This window comes from Crocodylus siamensis, chromosome 2, assembly GCF_052110815.1.
Source record: "Crocodylus siamensis isolate JL-2025a chromosome 2, ASM5211081v1, whole genome shotgun sequence".
Taxonomy (NCBI): domain Eukaryota; kingdom Metazoa; phylum Chordata; order Crocodylia; family Crocodylidae; genus Crocodylus; species Crocodylus siamensis.
The window spans coordinates 173,050,554-173,068,103 of record NC_143396.1 but is presented as its reverse complement, the minus strand read 5'-3'; the positions used below and the strand labels follow the sequence as shown (position 1 = coordinate 173,068,103).

The 17,550-nt window shown below is 41.3% G+C and overlaps 1 protein-coding gene across 1 annotated transcript in view; it reads right to left on the bottom strand.

Moving 5' to 3' along the window:
• Positions 1 to 529: 529 nt before the first annotated feature.
• PTDSS2 (phosphatidylserine synthase 2) overlaps positions 530 to 17,550 on the bottom strand; it is a 75,837-nt gene continuing 58,816 nt past the window's right edge. Inside the window, exons 8-12 of the mRNA XM_090032335.1 lie at positions 17,004 to 17,122; positions 16,087 to 16,201; positions 12,708 to 12,853; positions 5,179 to 5,364; positions 530 to 3,191 (exon numbers count right to left, since the gene is read on the bottom strand). Coding sequence (XP_089888461.1) covers positions 3,047 to 3,191; positions 5,179 to 5,364; positions 12,708 to 12,853; positions 16,087 to 16,201; positions 17,004 to 17,122 — 711 coding nt within the window. The 3' untranslated portion in view covers positions 530 to 3,046. The remainder of the gene's footprint in view (positions 3,192 to 5,178; positions 5,365 to 12,707; positions 12,854 to 16,086; positions 16,202 to 17,003; positions 17,123 to 17,550) is intronic.

Here is a 17,550-nt window from a genome sequence, read left to right as displayed (position 1 = left end):
AGTTCCTTCCATACATCCACTTACCTTTAGACAGCCTTCTCGGTCAGGTCCAACAGTATTCCTTCTTCTGTTCCATACCTGCCTACTCCTTTGAAGCACCCTCAAACAGTGGTGAATCGGAGCATTCAGGAGTGGATTTCTAAAAGCAGGTTAGATTGCAATGGCTACAGATCTTCAGCAACGCAAGACCTCCCAGGAATAATGAAAATGTGAAGTTAAGTTTGTTGTGAAAAGCCCAAGCAGTTTCACCTTCTGGTTATAAAGATCACACTTGCAATTCAGAGCCATTTCATAAGCTTAACTCCAACATGAAAAAAACAATTTTAAGAAGGGTGAAGGGACTTCAAAACATAAAAAGATAAAAACGGCCATGAAAGTTATTTGGACAAGTTTGTTGCGTTAGGGACTGCTTCTCCAGCTTACCCTTCTGTACATGGGCATTTTCAAAAGCACTCCTGTTTTACAGGAATACATACTAAGTGCCATCTACCATGACTAGTGATCACAAACAACATGCTGACACAGACTGTACCAAAGAACACACCAGCAAACATTTGTTGTTTTATTACATTTGTTCAGTTATCCAGGTTAACTGTAAACTCTTGTTTAAATAGATGTAGATGGACACAAATTAGTGCTCTGTACAGTAGGTCAGTTTCAGAATTATTAGAAAATTGGTATTTTCCACAAATGCCTCAAATTTACACAAATGAGTCCTCAGGGAGGAGGAGGTAGAATTCTACTTTTATCATCAGAATTATGAAACAGATGTGGACATTTTTAGCTCTCCCCTCCCACAAGTAAAATAATAATAATAAAAAAAGAAGATGGATTGGTTAACTCGAACAACCCATAAATGGAAATGTATTTACGTGATCCTGGCTCAGTTGGGACCTTACAAAGACACGTACACTAAGTACCACCTCTAAAACAGTCAGTCAAGAGTTCATAAGACTGGTATAAATAAATCTGAACAAGTTTAAAAATTACTCAAGGGTAGAAAAGGGCTATGAAGTAAGTGACCAGCTCAACTCAGCATCTGCCCATTTCTAAAGAATTCGTTAACATCTAGTTACAGTCATAACATTCTCCATTAAATTACAGCAGATAAATCCTAAGGTTTTAACAGCAGCCATTCGAGGACTATAAATAGTGCAGTCTGCACACTCAAGGAAGAAGCCTCATGTGACCTTTCATACAGATCAACCTCCTCTTCCTCTACTGGTCAGCAGGAAAGACAGCCTCCACCATTTCTGCCTCCTTGGCTCTGAACCCTTGCTTCATTTGTTGAGCACATTCAATGTATTCCTACATTAAAATTTTAAGTTAAATTGCATCATGTTTGCCAGGACCCATTGTTTTGGATTAGAAAATATTTCATTGCTCTGTAAACATGGGAGAAGTTTGGACAGTGTGCTATTCAAGTATAAGACCAAAATGACTCAGATTTGTGTGCAGGTTTGCTGCAGGCAGCAGCTTTGGCATGAGTCTCCTGCTACTTTGAAAGACCTGTAGCCTGACTTTCAAATCTTCAGCTTTTATTGGTTCCATATTTATGTTTTGCTGGACAGAACACTACTCTGGAAAAGTAATGCCTCAAGTGGTGTTTAAGAGCCAGATTAATTTGATGTATTTCAGGAAAAATGCATCTCTGTCTTTCAAGTCAAGTTAATCTGTTATATGGTTCAAGTAAAGTCAGTTATGTTAGAGGCCAGCTGGATTATCTAGAGCAGCTGCTCTCAATCTTCTTCAGCTGTGACCCCACTTCTAATCTGAGCCTGACTGCTATAACAAGAACTGTAGGGCTGGCCAGTGGCACTTACCTTATCTGTAATCACAATCCTTATCTTAGGAACCACTGATGTTAGGGTAACAGGTTACAACTATGTTTGGGAAGAATAACCCTGCAAATGAACCACAGGTGTCCCGTTTTGTTCCAAGAAGCTCAGTAATTGGCAAGAATGCCAGATAACCAGGTACGAGGTTCTCTCTCATGATGCATGACAAAGTGACAGAGCATGAGTGATCAAGTCAGGCCCACCCCGGGAACCTAAATGTTACCAAGCTTATTGTGCAAAGGCAGATCTTTTCCAGTTTGCTTAGGGTTGCTGTAAGTTTGAAGCTTACCTGGGAAGGAATGAAACAGTTTAGAACTTAACCTGCCTTGCACAGCAAGTGAAGAAAAGTCATGTTTAAGAATAAGGCAAATAAAATAACTGAATACCTTGAGGGAAAGAAACTACCAGTTTTCAGCTCGTTTTTACTCCATCAGGTTAATGAAAAGCAGGTTAACTAAAGTTTAAAGAAGGAAGCTATGCTGAGAGATGACCAGGATAAAAAAAGATCTAAGAGTAGCAGTTTTCTGTATAATCAGAGTTAGGAGGTAATAGAAATCGGTCATCAGTTGCCCCACAGTAATATAAGCCAGCTTTGAGAAAGAGAGCCAACTCAGCACTGTGGGAGCTGTAACAGTAGTGGACTGTATCATATTCTGTGCAAGTTATGCAACTTGTTCTCACGCTTTCCGGTAAGTTCAGTCTCTGAAGTCCTGCTAACTAACAAATGAAACTAACATTACATAGTTTTTACTCCACAGATCAAAAGTTTCAGCAGAAATGCAACTTATTTACCATGCCCTGTATAAGTATTCCATAGGATGAATGCTCCTAATGCTCCAAACATTGTTAAAACGGAAATATCATGGTTTACCAGAAACAGGGTCACAGGATTCCCTTTGCTGTTGGTTTAAAAGCCACCCACACCAAGATTCTTGGTTTTCCAAGAAAGACAGATATACACTTAAAACACATTTGACCAAAGATCCCTTCTTGTTGCAACAGGGTTGGTTCCAATGTCTGTCTACTGCAGACTTTCTCCAACTGACTAGACATAAGATCAGGGGGTCAAGGTGGCATCTTCTCCAAGAGGGTTGTCACATGTTGGAAAACAATGAAAGTTACAAACTAAGTAAGACAAGACTGAAAGCGTCAAAACAGGTCAACTTGAGCATGACAGGTAGCTTCTACCTCTTGCCTACTGCTCAAGTTCAAAGTTTTCCTTCTCTCAGTTCGTTCCCACTCTGTTCATCCAGTATTGGAGAACGTCTATCACCGTTGCTTAAGCATTTGTCCTTTTCATGTCTGTGTTCTTGTTTTTGTCGTCTTATCTCCTTATACCGCATAGTGATGTCACTTAAAAAAACCCAAATAAATAAATATAAGACTTCTTAGTTGATTTATCCAAACATTTACCTTTAGGTTAGCACAGAAAACTAGTACAAATTTAATTGTGGGTGTAATTACAATAAGGATAATTTGGTCTGTTATAATTAATATGACAGCTTAAGGTTTCCAAGAACTACATCTTCCTTTGAACAATGGCATGGATTCAGCTGAATAGGTTTATTGCTGCTAAGTTGCTATCACAAATCCAAGCTGCACTCTACAAAAATGGAAAGAAGCTGCTGCAATGCAGAGCCTACAGTCCTTAGGCTGCTTTTATGCTGTTGACACATGACACTAACTGATATAATCATGCCTTTGTTTGGAGAGAAATGGTGCCACAATAGGACAGGGCCCAAACCAAACCTGTAATTCTAAATTGCATGTCAGGAATATCAGGGAAAGGTCTTAACTCAGAGAACAACAAGTAGTGTCTTGCTAATTTAGATGTTTCAGAAATATTTGCCTTCTGATCATTCAAAAATGGCACAGTTCTAGGCTGGCAGATGCACAGCCCTGAAAATACTGATGTCAAAATAAGCTACAAAACAGAGAGTGGTTTCAAAATAAGCCAGCATTTCCAGAAAAATCACTAGTGAATTCTGAAAATCTGAGATGTTTTAAAAAATGTCCAAGGGCAGCTGCTCACCACTCAGAAGCAGTGGGAGGGGGAAGATAATCTGGCCTCTTTTGGACACCTAATGTGAGAAATCTTAAATTACTTTCAGAAGCCTTAACTTAAAGGGTACAAAGTATGCACAGTATATCACTGACTTTTATATCAAAGAAGCGTAAATTGTGAAATCTTGTAAATAGAATCCTGAAAACCTAGTCAATGTTGTTAAAAACATGTAGTTATAAGCCAATTTTCAGGACTGTGCTTTCATTTACATGTCAGAATGATGGTAAAAATCAGAGACAAACACTGTAACGATTGTTCATAGGGATGTGCAAAGCGGGCCCTATTTGATTTGGATTCGGCCCAAATGAGGGACAGTGATTCAATTCGTGAATTTGGATCACTGTCCCTGATTCAATTCGGCCAAATCTGAATCTGAAGATTTAATGACGATTTGGAGAATCAGCGATTCAGACAGACACAGCTTTAAATGTTTTTTCTACATACCTCAAGGTGCCAGCGTGGCTTGTGAACACTGTGATGCTGGGGTGGATAGAGTTCCCGCAGGAGTGCATGGGGGCCCTCCACATGCTCAGCAGCAAGCCCAGAAGTGGACCAGAAGTACTTCTGGTCCATTTCAGGGTTCACTGGGGAGCATGCTGCCCCCCCCACTTGGTGATTGGCCACAGGGGGACTCCAGGTGCCCCCCACCTCCTGACCCAGGGGGCACCAGTTGCTGAGCCAAGGGGTGAGGGTGGGCTTAGTGCGCCCCCTGGTGGACCCAGAAGTGTTTCTGATCCACTTCCAGGTCTGCTGCCGAGCGCACTGAGGAGCGCCCCCGTGGTCCTGTGGGACACTCCATGTGCCCCAGCATCGCAGCGTTCACAAGCCACCTGCTACCTAGAGGTATGTAGAAAAAACATTTAAAGCTGTGTCTGTGTCTGAATCACCAAATCTCTCTGAATCGATTCAGAGGGCTCCGATTCAACTCAGAGAGATTAAGGGGTCCTCTGATTCATTTTGGATTCGGAGATTCGGCCACCGAATTGGGCTGAATCTCCACCAAATTGAATCAGGGACTGAAGCTTTGTTTAGCTCTAACTGCTCATGTAAAAGACATAATCAAAACTCACGAACAAAATTTTTTACTACTCATCTTCATGGAGGCAATTTAGCAAAATATATTTCCCCTGAAATCTCAACGTTACATAACATTTTAGGAAGACATGCTTTGAAGACCTTTTATTCCACTTTAAGTGGCTGTTCATATGCCCTAGCTAGGCCTAATTTTGGGGTACTCCTGTTCATGTGAATCAGAGCTCAATCGCTTTTGCTTACCGAATGAAAAAGCGCCACATCGTCCATGTGAGCACAAGTATGATTCCAAGGATCCAGCACTGAGTAATGTAGAAGGGAAGTGACAGTGTGAGAGTGTAGGGGTCATATTTTACAACTATCAGAAACTCTGTGGCCGTGATGGCAGCAACCAGCCATGCCTGCTGACCCAGCTTCTTGTAGAACTTCCTGCAATAGAGATTAAATGGTATTTCAATGATAAATATTCAACAGAATATTCCTTTACCAAAGGAAAGATAGGGTAGAAATATATAAATTTACCTTTATGCTACTGTGGAAGTCTACTTTTGATTACACACATATCAAGAACAAGCATGCCAATATATTTTCATGCTAATGTCATTTTGTTCTCACCTATTCCTCCTTTCAGAGGTTCTAAACCATGGATGGGCAAAATATGGGGACTTTGTCTGGCCTGTGGCGGATCCCTTGGCCCTGTCTGGCCCAGGTGCCCATGGCATCTCTCACCTGGGCATGCAGTATGGCTGCAGAGGTTCAGCAGCTGGACTGCATTTCTAGGCAGCCCAGGTGGCAGTGGGTCCTTCTGGTTGCCGCTGCTGCTGGCCACAGCCCCCTGGTACAGCTGGGGACCCGCCCACACAGACCCACCCCTGACCTGGCCCACGCCCATTCTGGACTCACCCCCGCTGGAATGGGCCAGCCAGAACCACACAGCCCCAACCCCAGCCCACCCCACACCTATTCTGGACCGGCTGTCCACAATGAGTAGTAGCAGTGGCTGAGCAGCTGCTGCTGCTGCTGCTTGGCATGAGGAAAAGTGGCCCCTCCCCTCATCACTGCAGGGCCCTTCTTGTTGCAGCTGCCCAAAGCCAGACCTGGGCTGCCCTGTGGCTCCTCTGCATCGCCACCGCTGCCCTGTTGTGCAGCCCAGAGGGGGTGGTGACAGTGGCAGAGAGGAGCCGCAGTCCGGCCCAGGCGAAGGCTCTGAGCAGCTGCAGCAAGGCGGCCCTTGCAGCGATGAGGGGAAGGGGCTGCTTGTTCCCTGCACCAAGCAGCAGCTTCTCTACAGCTGCTTCTCAGCGTGGGCACGTGGTCTGGAGCAGGCACAGGGCAGGCTGGGGTTGGGGCTGTGCATGTGGGTTCCAGCTGGTCTGCTCTGGCTGGGGCAAGTCTGGAGCAGGCACAGGGCGGTGGGGGGGCAGTGCTCTGGGGCTGTGCACTGTTGATGGTGGTGAGGAGGAGCTGCAGAGCACGTGGGCTCTGGGCTGTTGTGGGGAGAGTACTGACTGCCCTGTGGCAGCTCCCTAGAACTGCCTATTGTGGCCCGCAGGTCCAAGTAATTGCCTGCCCTGGTCTAAACACATTTCTCAAGAGTTCAAATTCAACATCCCTGCAAGGTAAGTCAAATTTCCACATTTTCAATAGATCTGTCACTTGCAAAGCAATTACCTGACCAATCCACTAACACTAAACCACACTCCATATCTTTTTACACTACAATTAATCTTTAAGTAACTATGCTCTTAGGCTTTTCCTCTTTCAGATAAAGTTATCCAAAAAATAATCTGCATGACTCTTAAGGAGTTTAGAAAGCAAGATGCTAAATACTATGAGCAAATAAGATACTGGAAGAGACAAAGAGCCTAGCCCACTTTTATTGCCACACTATTGACAAGTATAAACCTTCTCAGCATTAATCTCCCCATGAATCCTTACAAAATACCAGGAAAGCAAAATAAGCATATTATTCTGTACATATCTTAATTATGGGAAAGGCCTGAAGCAGTGACATTTTGAAATGAAAGCCTACCAAGATCTCAAGAGTGAGTGCTCAAAAGTTGCTTTCACCAAGGTAGGTTAAAGAGATTTATTGCCTTGTAGTTTGGCCACTCAAGGAAAGAGAGCTTTTTAAAGCACCTATAAGAAGCACATCAAGGAAATCACATATTGCTCCAGCAAGTAACTTCTGACACTTTACAACTAGAAAGAGCCTGAAAACATTGCTTCTATCAAACCAGCTGGGACCTTCATCTCCTTTTATTATGAACTCAACATTGAAGATAGGGACAGAAATTACACAAACTGGTACAGGTGATCAGAAGCTGGCTGAAATCTGTAACACTACAGAAATTCAGTGCACATAATAAACCACTTTCAAAATGGTCTAAACCTGTTTAAGATAAACCTGGATGAATGTAGTATCAGACTTAACTGATTCAGGTTAAATTGGTTTATTGAACATCTGTCCTGGATCCTCTCCAGATTCAAGTTAACTCACAGTCCACCGGAATCCTAGGATGTTTTACATCTCCCTTACAAAACCCACCTTGCAGGGTGGGTGGGCTAGCTTTGGCCTGAGTGGCTTCTGGCCCAAGCCACTGCAGGCATATGGTTGCATTGCTGGAATCAAAAGTGAATGTCTGTTTACTTGTTTACTAGTTCAATATATGCAGCTTAAACTAACCTGCAAAGATTGAATAGATTCAGCCTCAAGCTTCTTGACTCTCTGTACTTAGTCTGAAGGGTCACTAACACCAAAGTGATGACAATTTATGCCCCACCTGGGAGAGTCTGGAAATGTTAAGTTGTATCAAATGCAGTTTATTAGGCATGTGGTATCCTTTACTTCTTGTATTGTATTTGGAACTCCCTCTCACCTTTGGCTGCCTCAATATCTCATGTGGAAACAGCATATAACACCACTTCACTTCACGCTCTGCCAACCAAAAAAGTTTACTGGTACAGAGCAACCCCAGCCTAAATGCCACAAATCCAAGATGCGACTTTGTGCCCACTTGTGGAGAGGGCTAAGAGAAACATACTAGAAGTTTTGGGTACTCACCGACTCGATTTCAGAGAGCCTGTTTAAAGACTAGACATGCAACAATGAGTAACCACTTGACTCAAATCAAGTGAGACTGAATATCCTTCTCTGGAGGAGCAATACCCATACCAACTACTTCAGTCAGCAAGTTCTTTACTCACCTTCCAACACGGCTCTAGCCTTGCCAAAAGGCTTTGGGCTTTCTACATTTTTCTGAGAATTAACTTCCTTCCTCTCCTCCCCAGTTAAAGTCAACCCTCACACTACCTCCTACACTTCTAAAATAAAGTTAGTGATTCTTTAACAAGTGTCCCAAAACAAGTGAAAAAAACCAAAATCACTGATTTAAACCCTAATTCAGAGGTCAGCAACCTTTCCATGCCATGGACTAGAACAACACAGCCCCAGTCCGGTGCGGGCCAGGTAGCTTTGTGGGTAGGGGTTGGAGGGCAGGGAACAGCATGGAGACAACTTTTCCTGAGCTTCCCCAGCTGTATGGCTTTGGAAGCTGTACCAGTGTCGCTTCTTCTAGTTGCAGTGAGTATAGCTCCCAGCCAGAGGGTAGCTGCACTGGGACCAGGGAACAGCAAAATGCTTCTATGTTGCTGCTGCTTCTCCCTGACCCTGCACCACCCCTCCAACACCAGAACAGCTGCTCAGTCCCAATGCAAGCACGGGCACAGCCCTACAGCTTCATGGGCCAGATCCAGTGGCTCCATAGGCCAGATCTGGCCTGCAGGCTGTACGTTGCTCATCCCTTGCCCTAATGCATGCGTCTCTGTTACTTCTGATTCCTTATTCTCATCATGCAGTTGACCTCTGATTTTATCTTAGTTACCATTCTTCTTCACCAGCCATCTTTTCTGCTGGTGGCTTCCCTTCTTGCTCATTTCTCTCCTCCATGCTCTGTTACATTCCTACACACTTTATTCCTTTGCCCAGTTTCTCTACAATAGCCCATTCCAAGTGCAATACAAGTTGCAGACTGAAACTGAGGCAGGGTGGAGGAGATAGGGTGCGATGTGGGAGAACAGGAGCTAGAAATCTATACCATGTTGGGGAAGGGGGAAATGAACATGTCAGGATGATTAAGATGCTTCTCACTGTGGTCCTTTGGACACCTAGGCAACAGGAATGTCTAGCCTTACTCATGACTGCTGTGCCTCTTAAATTCCTCAGCATTCAGCTTGATTAGCTGTAGCACTGAACAGATTTCGAGAAAGTATAAAGTTAAGTAGCCACACAATATTTGGGGGCAGATTGTCTGATCAGTTCTGTCAAGTAGTGGAAAGAAGACTGAAATCACTGTGGCTTTCCTTCAGCCCCAGGGGTATAAGGCTAATGGAATTGACTGCTATCCTTCCCACCTGCTAAGGGTGCATAATAGCAGAGTGGAAATATGTGACAACCCTGATTTGCCAGTACCCAGCTAGTTCAAATTAAAATAACCACAGGCTGCTTTAACTGTGATTCAGCAGAGAATCAGGGTGTCATAACTGGATATTTGTTCCTTACTTTGCTTCCCTCTCCTGTATAATGTCACTGGCCGTGTGTGGGAAAAGATCAGTTCTTTAATAGGTTCACCCAGGGACATCTACTTTAACTATCATGTTCCCTTGGAGTGTTTCATTTTCCAGCAGAGAACCAGAAAAACAGGAGTAGCCAGAAACATTCTCCTCCCTCCTTTCTGACACAGCAGGTGATTAATGGGATTGCTGCTGAACAGCTGCAATAGGGAATATGGATAGCAGCCCCAGAGGGTTTCAAACAAAAGGAACAGGAGAAGCTATGGGAAGCAGTTGGAAAGACTCCTTTACTGTTTCTTGTAGAAGCAGGGGATGATTTAAATCAGTGGTTTTCAACATGTAGTCCATGGACCGGGAAAGATTACTATAAATCAATCAAAAGTACATGAATACCCACACTTGAAATTCAAAGGGTTTCACATCTCCATTCAAAATTTCCAAAGGGTTCCTCAATGAAAAAAGTTTGAAAGCCACTTTTAAAAAACCATTTAAAGGTTTTAAATAGTACAGTTTAAACACCACTTCAATACTCTAATGCATATTTTCTTAATGACATAGCACCTAAGAGCTACATGTTTGACACTATTGCTTTAGCTCAAGTTATACATGATGATCTGAGTATACTTGGTAACAAGATAGGATAAGCATAGCATTAATTACTGTGTGATGCAAATGGGATTGGAGAGACACTCCAGTTTCAAGAAAAACCTCCTCATCTAGACCCTTAGACCAAGGACTTTTGCATTTTGAAATGGTTAAAAGGAAGATAAGAATCTGACAAATAGAAGGACAGAAACAAAAGGTAATTCAAAATCTTTGCAATCAAATTCCTGTTCAGAGGATAAAATCTGTTTATAATCTGCCTTGATTATAATGAAAGTTTTAGTGAGCCTGCTTGAGAGAGAGAGAATTAAGAAAAAAAAGAGAAGGAAAAGTCCCAGCTATAACAAGATGAAAATGCCATGCAAACCCTAAGAATGTTTTAAAAATACACAGTCATTGTACTGGCCTTCATTTGGAAAAGTATTTTAGAGAAGCTATTTTCCCCACAAGACCAAACATAAAATCCATGGCCCTATTCTTGGCTTTCTGAAAAAGGCCTGACACCTGAAACCAGACAGACCTACAGGGATCCAATACAGGTGTCACGGGCCCAGCAACAGATTTCATTACACTGGAAGCTTCCCCAAGGAAGCACGGAGCATACCAAGTCCTTCTGAACTACAGACAGTGGAAACATATGGATCATGGTTGGAGAAATGGATTACCAAGGCCTGACAAAATCCTCAGCTCCGGTATGTTACAATCCCTGGCTCATTAACAAATTCTAGATGCTTTATTAGCAGGCTCAGATTAAATTCAACCCAATTTTAGTCCTAAAAGTGGCTGCTGAGACCACAAGTACCTTGAAGGAGAAAAGTTAACAACCTTTGTTTGGAACTTCTTTAGTTCCTGTAATAAATATTATAGGACTAGAGAAAATAGTTCAATATCTTTGGTTGGCTTTCTGATTGTCTAGTCATATATAAGACATCCTGATTACAATTCACATAAGAGGGCCAATGGAGTATCATAAGTTTTTGGTGCTTAATTTGAAGGCCTCAACAATTTCTCAAGGGAAAAGAATGGACATTTGCAATGAGTGTTGAGCACAGTCAGCTGCTCCCCAACCGTCTCCCTGGAAGTCAAAATATGAAGGTTCCACCAGTTTCTTCATTCAAAATGATTTAGAAATGGTCTAAACACCAGCTGAGTGGTAAAAAAAAGTAGTTTCTGGTCTAATGACATGAAATGTATTAAGGAACCAGCTCCAGTCACCAAGATTAAGCAGACAGAAGGTATCAGTTGCATAATTCACCAGCCTTCAATGAAGACCACAGCTCAAATCTGCTAATAAATCAGCAGAACCATGAAATTCAAGACCAAGGATGCCCATCACCTCATCTATCAAGAAAAGCAAAAAAGGAAGATGATAGTGGTAGCAGTGGTAATATGAAACCCAAATGGAGTTTCTCTGTTCACTGGATTCATTCTTCATTTCACTGAAATAATGATAACAAACAGGATCAGCAATGATGCCCCCGTGACTAATGAGGCTTCTAAATTTCAATGTCATGCCCCATGTGGTTGAACAGAGGGCAAAAGAATACTTTTTTCAATCTAAACAAGGGATCAGAAGATGGGGAGTGATTCCAAGGAGAGGAGCTCACCAGTAAGAGGTAGAGACCTCTTCTTACTTTTGAGTTGGAGGCATGTCCCAAACCAATAAGCCCAGCACCAGGGGGAAGGGGATAGCCTGTCACTGCTGAATATCCTGAAATCTGACTAAGTACTGTGTGCTAAACTTTCTTCCCAGCTCTATGAGTTAGATTCTTGAAAGTGAAACTGTTCTTCAGAAGGTTGGAACCCTAAATTCTAAACACAGACTTTTGTGGTGGTCAGTGACAACCAAAATATCCCTTGAGGCCAAAGGTGAACATAGCCTTAAGATGTGAGGTATGTAGGCAGTCTGTGACATTACTACTGAACCTTAACAGAAAACGTGAATTTGAGAACTAAAAGCACTCTCAAGTCCTATAGACTGAAGAAACAAAAGCAGCAAGGACAAATGTGATGTTTAAGTAGGAGCATTCTGATAGTACATGCACTGTTGAATACAGACGTACATTGTTTTAATAGGCATCAATAAAAGGGTTATCTGATTTACAAAGTGGTGTTACAAAAGCACCAGGGGACCACAGACCTGTTGGAAGATAACTCAGTAAAGAAACATCCTTTAACAAAAAGGGTTTGGGGCCAGACCTTGTCATCCTTGGAAGGTATGTCTAAGGACTCTAGAATCAGGCTGTAAGACAGAGTGTAGTTTTGAGTAAAAGCCAATTCAGCTAATTCACATATTCACTCAAAGAAAAGGCTAATTTTAAGAAAGACTGAAATTTAAAAGCATTTGCATAAAATGGCCTATGCCATCACTTGCCAACTAGCCACATGCAATTTGCAAGAGGGAACATGTGGTTTTTTTTTTATTTTACCTTTAAAGCAATAGGAACAAAGCAAGTGCTTTGGACTCCTGGCTTCTTTGCCTCCACCAGGCTGAACTACTGCTATGGTGCTTGTGTCAACAAACTGCAGCAAACCAGAGTTAAGTAAAAACAAAACAGCTGAAGCTCTGCATGGCATATACAATGGAAATGGCTTACGGGTCGTCCATGAAATCGTAGATCTCCCTCATGGCTACACCTCCCACATTGACAAAGAAGACAAGTCGCAACAGGACCAAGTAGTGCTCTGGTGGCATCCACAGGACAAACTTCAAGTAAAATGTGTTCAGCTCTGCCAATAAAAACTGAGAGAAAAGAACATTTCAATAATTTAGTTCAAAAGGCTTCACTGCATGACCATTCATTTCTGAAAGTTTGCACTTAAGCTTGCATGTAGTGGGTCATTTAAAGATAAGTAGTAGAAAGTGTGCTCATTATCTTCTTTGCATTAGGCAACATTGGTTTTTGATCAAATCTTGAAGCACTGTTGAAAATGCCAAATGATGACAAATGTACTTAAATTCCAGACTGGAGATGAACAGCTCCACTAGAACCTAATGGCAAAACTCCCATTAATTACAACAGGCACAGAATTTCAGGCTAGAAATTGGAAACCCACTAAGGCTAAAAGGGACTGGCTTGATAAGTCTTGGCCTCCAAGATTAGTTACTAGAAAAGGTCTAATAGAACAGGAGAAGGAAATATCTCGCTTTGGGAGTTCCTACCTGGGCTGCTATGAATAACAGAGAGGAGGGACAGCTAGGAGCAAACAGATCAGGAAGAAGTATCAAAACTTTCCTATGATAAACCATAAGTTAATTGAATTTAAACAATGGCAGGGAAGCACTGTGTGCCCTTCTACCTTCCCCAGTACATGTAAGCTATGCCCAAGCATAAGAACTTGCCTATTGAAGAAAACATCACAGAAGAATCATCACTGAAGCGGATTATGCCCAAGTGCATTAAAGCCCTCACAGGGTATATCTGCTCTGTGATAACCATGACTGCATACCCAAGGTAGCTTTAATCTAGGTAAGCATTGTTACTAGTTGCATCAGCACAGAGCTTAGCTGGTACTATTTTACCTAGCATCTCAGGCAGACATGTCAGACTATGCTGAGCTCTCTGCTGCAAAGTCTAGACTTCTACTGATACCCGAACAAGTTAGTCTTAAAGCTAGAGCCTAGATTCCCAGTGGTCCTAGTAGCTGTGAAACTTTAGATAAGACAGAGAACAAGCCTGACAGGACAAATAAGTTAGAAGGAAAAGTGTGGAAAATGTTCTTCCTCAGATTTTCTGTTCTGTAGTTACTGAAAAAAAAAAGAAGTTTGAACCAAAAAACCCACAAATCTGAAGCTAAAATTACTTTCAGCTTTCTAAGGCTCCATAAGATTTCAGTCTATATAGGGTCCTGCTGTGTCCACTGTTACATGATGCAGGAATCAAAAAAAACAAAAAACCTAAACTTAACATGTTATTTGGGATGTAGCGTGGGACCTTTTTTTGTATTAGTGTGTCAGGTACATGGCACTGGTAAAGCGTGAAAACAGCCTTATATCTAATTCTAAGGATGTTCATTTGGTGACTTAACCCTTAAGAAATCTTAGGTCTGACGGATTCGAAAAGTATAAGCAAGCAATTGAGCTTTGTGCACTATACAAACAGCACTGATGAAACCTCAGCTCAACCTCAGCTTAACAAGAATTAGGCAATCAGGACTCATAGTAGATCCTCACAAGAGATGAGAAGCTCCATACCAGCTATGAACAGACTGCTCAGAAGAGTTTTCCATCTATTGACTCCTCTGTGAAATCCTATGAAATATGAACTTTCATTTCTACCCAGAAGAACTTTTACAATATTTTCTCCAATGCCTGATGAAGGGTGTTTGTGCCCGAAAGCTTGCAATTAAAGATTTTTTTGCAAAAATCTTGTTGGTCTAATAAAACATATCATCTCTACTACGAGTCCTGATTGCCTTTTCCTTTAGACTATATGGCTACAGCCTGGATACTTGTAACAAGAATTAGGCATTTAATGAACATGGTTCTTAGATGAACTGAGGTTTCAAGTGGCAGAATGAGGGGATGCTGGGGAGAAGAGGGCTTAACATTTTGGTTATGGTTGAGGAGTATAGGAATTTTTTTATTCTGAATAAAAGTATTTATATCTTACCTTTTATTTAAATACTACTACTACTTAGTCAGCTAAATAAAATTTTATAAACCACAAAACAGCTGCCATGAAACAATCACTGTAATCACCCCAGAGCAATATGAAATTGTCAGCTCCTTCATGCTTCAGATTCAGCTATGGTAAATTGATTTAACTGTGCGCAGAAGGTGTGTGCAAGTCTGGTGGAAGGTAATTTGAAAACCGTTCACATTTTAATACTGCTATTTTTACTAAGCTTTTCTATACAATTTACTACAAATTTCAATAAGTCTATTTTGGCACAAGAATTAATGTCTGGAAAGAGAAGTTTGATACTAAGGAGTCTTCATTCAACTGATCGGTTCCTTTCGTGCAAACTGTAAGCCTGTGCTGTTGACAATCCCACACACTACTTAATTGCTACAGATAACATATTGTTCCTTAGCACCTGCAATTTAACTTTTCCCATGATCAATTTAAAGACATCCTCTTATCAACATGTTGTGCCAGGCTGACTGATAAACTGCACACAGTGCTAAAATGGATTAAAAAGAGTTGATTGGCAACCCTTGAAAGAGTTGACAAATCTTTTCATGACAATCATTCACTCTCTCCTAATTTCAAAAGTGATTAAGCCACATATTAGAATAGCATGCTGATAAAATGTACAGATATATACGAGTGTGTGTGCACGCGCGTGTGCATGTGCACACACACCCACACCATAATTTACAACAGTATATTATAGGATATCATATAACATATGTAAAATCTACCTTTGATCAGTATGCAATTCTAAGTTGTGGCATAATGTTAGATGTCACACGTGCGTACATATGCATATATGTGTATATTTACATACACATATAAAATAGTAGCTAACATGCTTGTATTTTCAGAAAACATCAAAAGCATTTAAAATGCCCTTTGCACTTTTTCACTAACTTGGGACTGACTGATCTGGGTTAACTATACTATCTTTGAAAACAAAACTACATAACACTCTGCCTCATACCAACCAAAATCAAAATGTTTAGGTTGCATATAATACTACTTTAATTATCCCTGGTGTTAGAGAAACAGACAAGAGACAAAAGATCAGATACTGCCCAGTCCTGAAATGCTAGCTTTAAGGTTTTGACTTGGAGCCACCTCAATTTTCAATTGGTAGGTATCTCCCTGGGAAATGGGGAGCAACACTGACTTATGTGAAATCTGCATTTTGAGCAGCAGCCTTTATTAATTTACCTAAGCATAGGTTGCATGTTAAACTACTTACATCTATAATTTAAACAAACATTACTGTGAAAGAGTCTAACACAACTTGGTGTTCCAAGAGATAGACAGTCATCTGATCAATTAAAAAGCACAATGCTTTCCTTACTATGAAAATGATGCCACAAACTGCTAGCCATCTGCGCAGGCTTGAAGCTGGCTTCCACTCAAATTTGACCCAGCTATATGGAGTGAACTGGAAGACAATTCTCTTCATTTTACCTCTGGAGGGAGGGAGGGAAGAACAAGAAGAACGTTAATCAACCCTCTTACACCAGTTTTAAGGAGTGAAAAATAACCAAATTATGTCTTATTTCAGGCTTCAATTCAAAACAGGTTTTTTTTCTGCACAGATCTAGGAATGCCTTGAGTTTGCCTTGTATCCAATGCATTATTAAGTTGAAATTACTGAGAGTCAGCCTCTCCTCATGAAGAAACCTGCTATAATATTGCATTATTGAGTCATACAAACTTAAATTCAGAGCCGTTGCAGTCAGTATATGAAGCTGTTTCAATTATGCATCATCTATTAAGGAGAATATAAAACAAGCTAATTCAGTACCAATAGTGCACACAACTGCTGCATGACTATTAAACAACTTAAAATCATTTAAAGAGTTGAAGAAATATTTTAATTATTTTACTACTACTGAAATTTTGTATGCTGGTGATCTAGTCCCTCCAAATTGGGATCCCCTGGATGTCACGAGTGCACCCCTCGGAGGTCAAAACAAAGTTCCCTTTCATCTTTCCTTCATGCTAATACATACACTAGTTTGGTTTCCATGAACAACCACCATTTATAAACATTTCCTAATCAACTATTAACATCATTGTAGGAGGATGTATTTTTTAAAAATTCAGTCATTGTGTGAAAAAAGATCACGTTAACACTTAATTCTGCAGTCATGTCACAACTAATGGGTCCTTCAATCTTCAAGTTCCTTAAATCACTGCTACAGCATGCAATTTAAATCCTTACAACATGATGCTCCACAAACTGAGATACTTTCAAATGCAACGTACTTGTACGTAGGAATGTTCCAAAGTCCTTGCCATTTATATGTCTTCAAAGAAAGCCACGACAAAGTCTTCATTCCACAATAAATTCCTAAGCCATTGCATATGATCACATCCATTATCCACTGAAAAGGAAAAAAAAAATATTTCAGGCAGCAGAACCAAAGTTAAACTTACTGTCCTATTGTAGTAGTTCACACCCTTTTTCGAGTCAGGGCACCCGTCTTCAACTTTTTTTTGTTTTTGGCAGCACAGCTGGTTGAGAACCACTTTTATGCTGCCTAATCTTATCTCAACAGTTTTCAACCAGGTGCCACCACTACAGCCATGTAAAACTGCCCTGTGCACCTGCTGGACAGCCAGACCGGGAAGTGTTGTAGCACATGCACGCTCTCCTGCCTCATTAGCATTCTGTGTTAATCCTAAAACAGTCAGGAGAGTCAGTTCATGCTGCAGACCTTCCCAGTCCAACCCTGCAGTGTCTCCTGGAAACAGACAAACACAGGGCAGGTGGAACTGTTCAGCATGTCTCTTTTGGGTAGAAGTTGGCAGG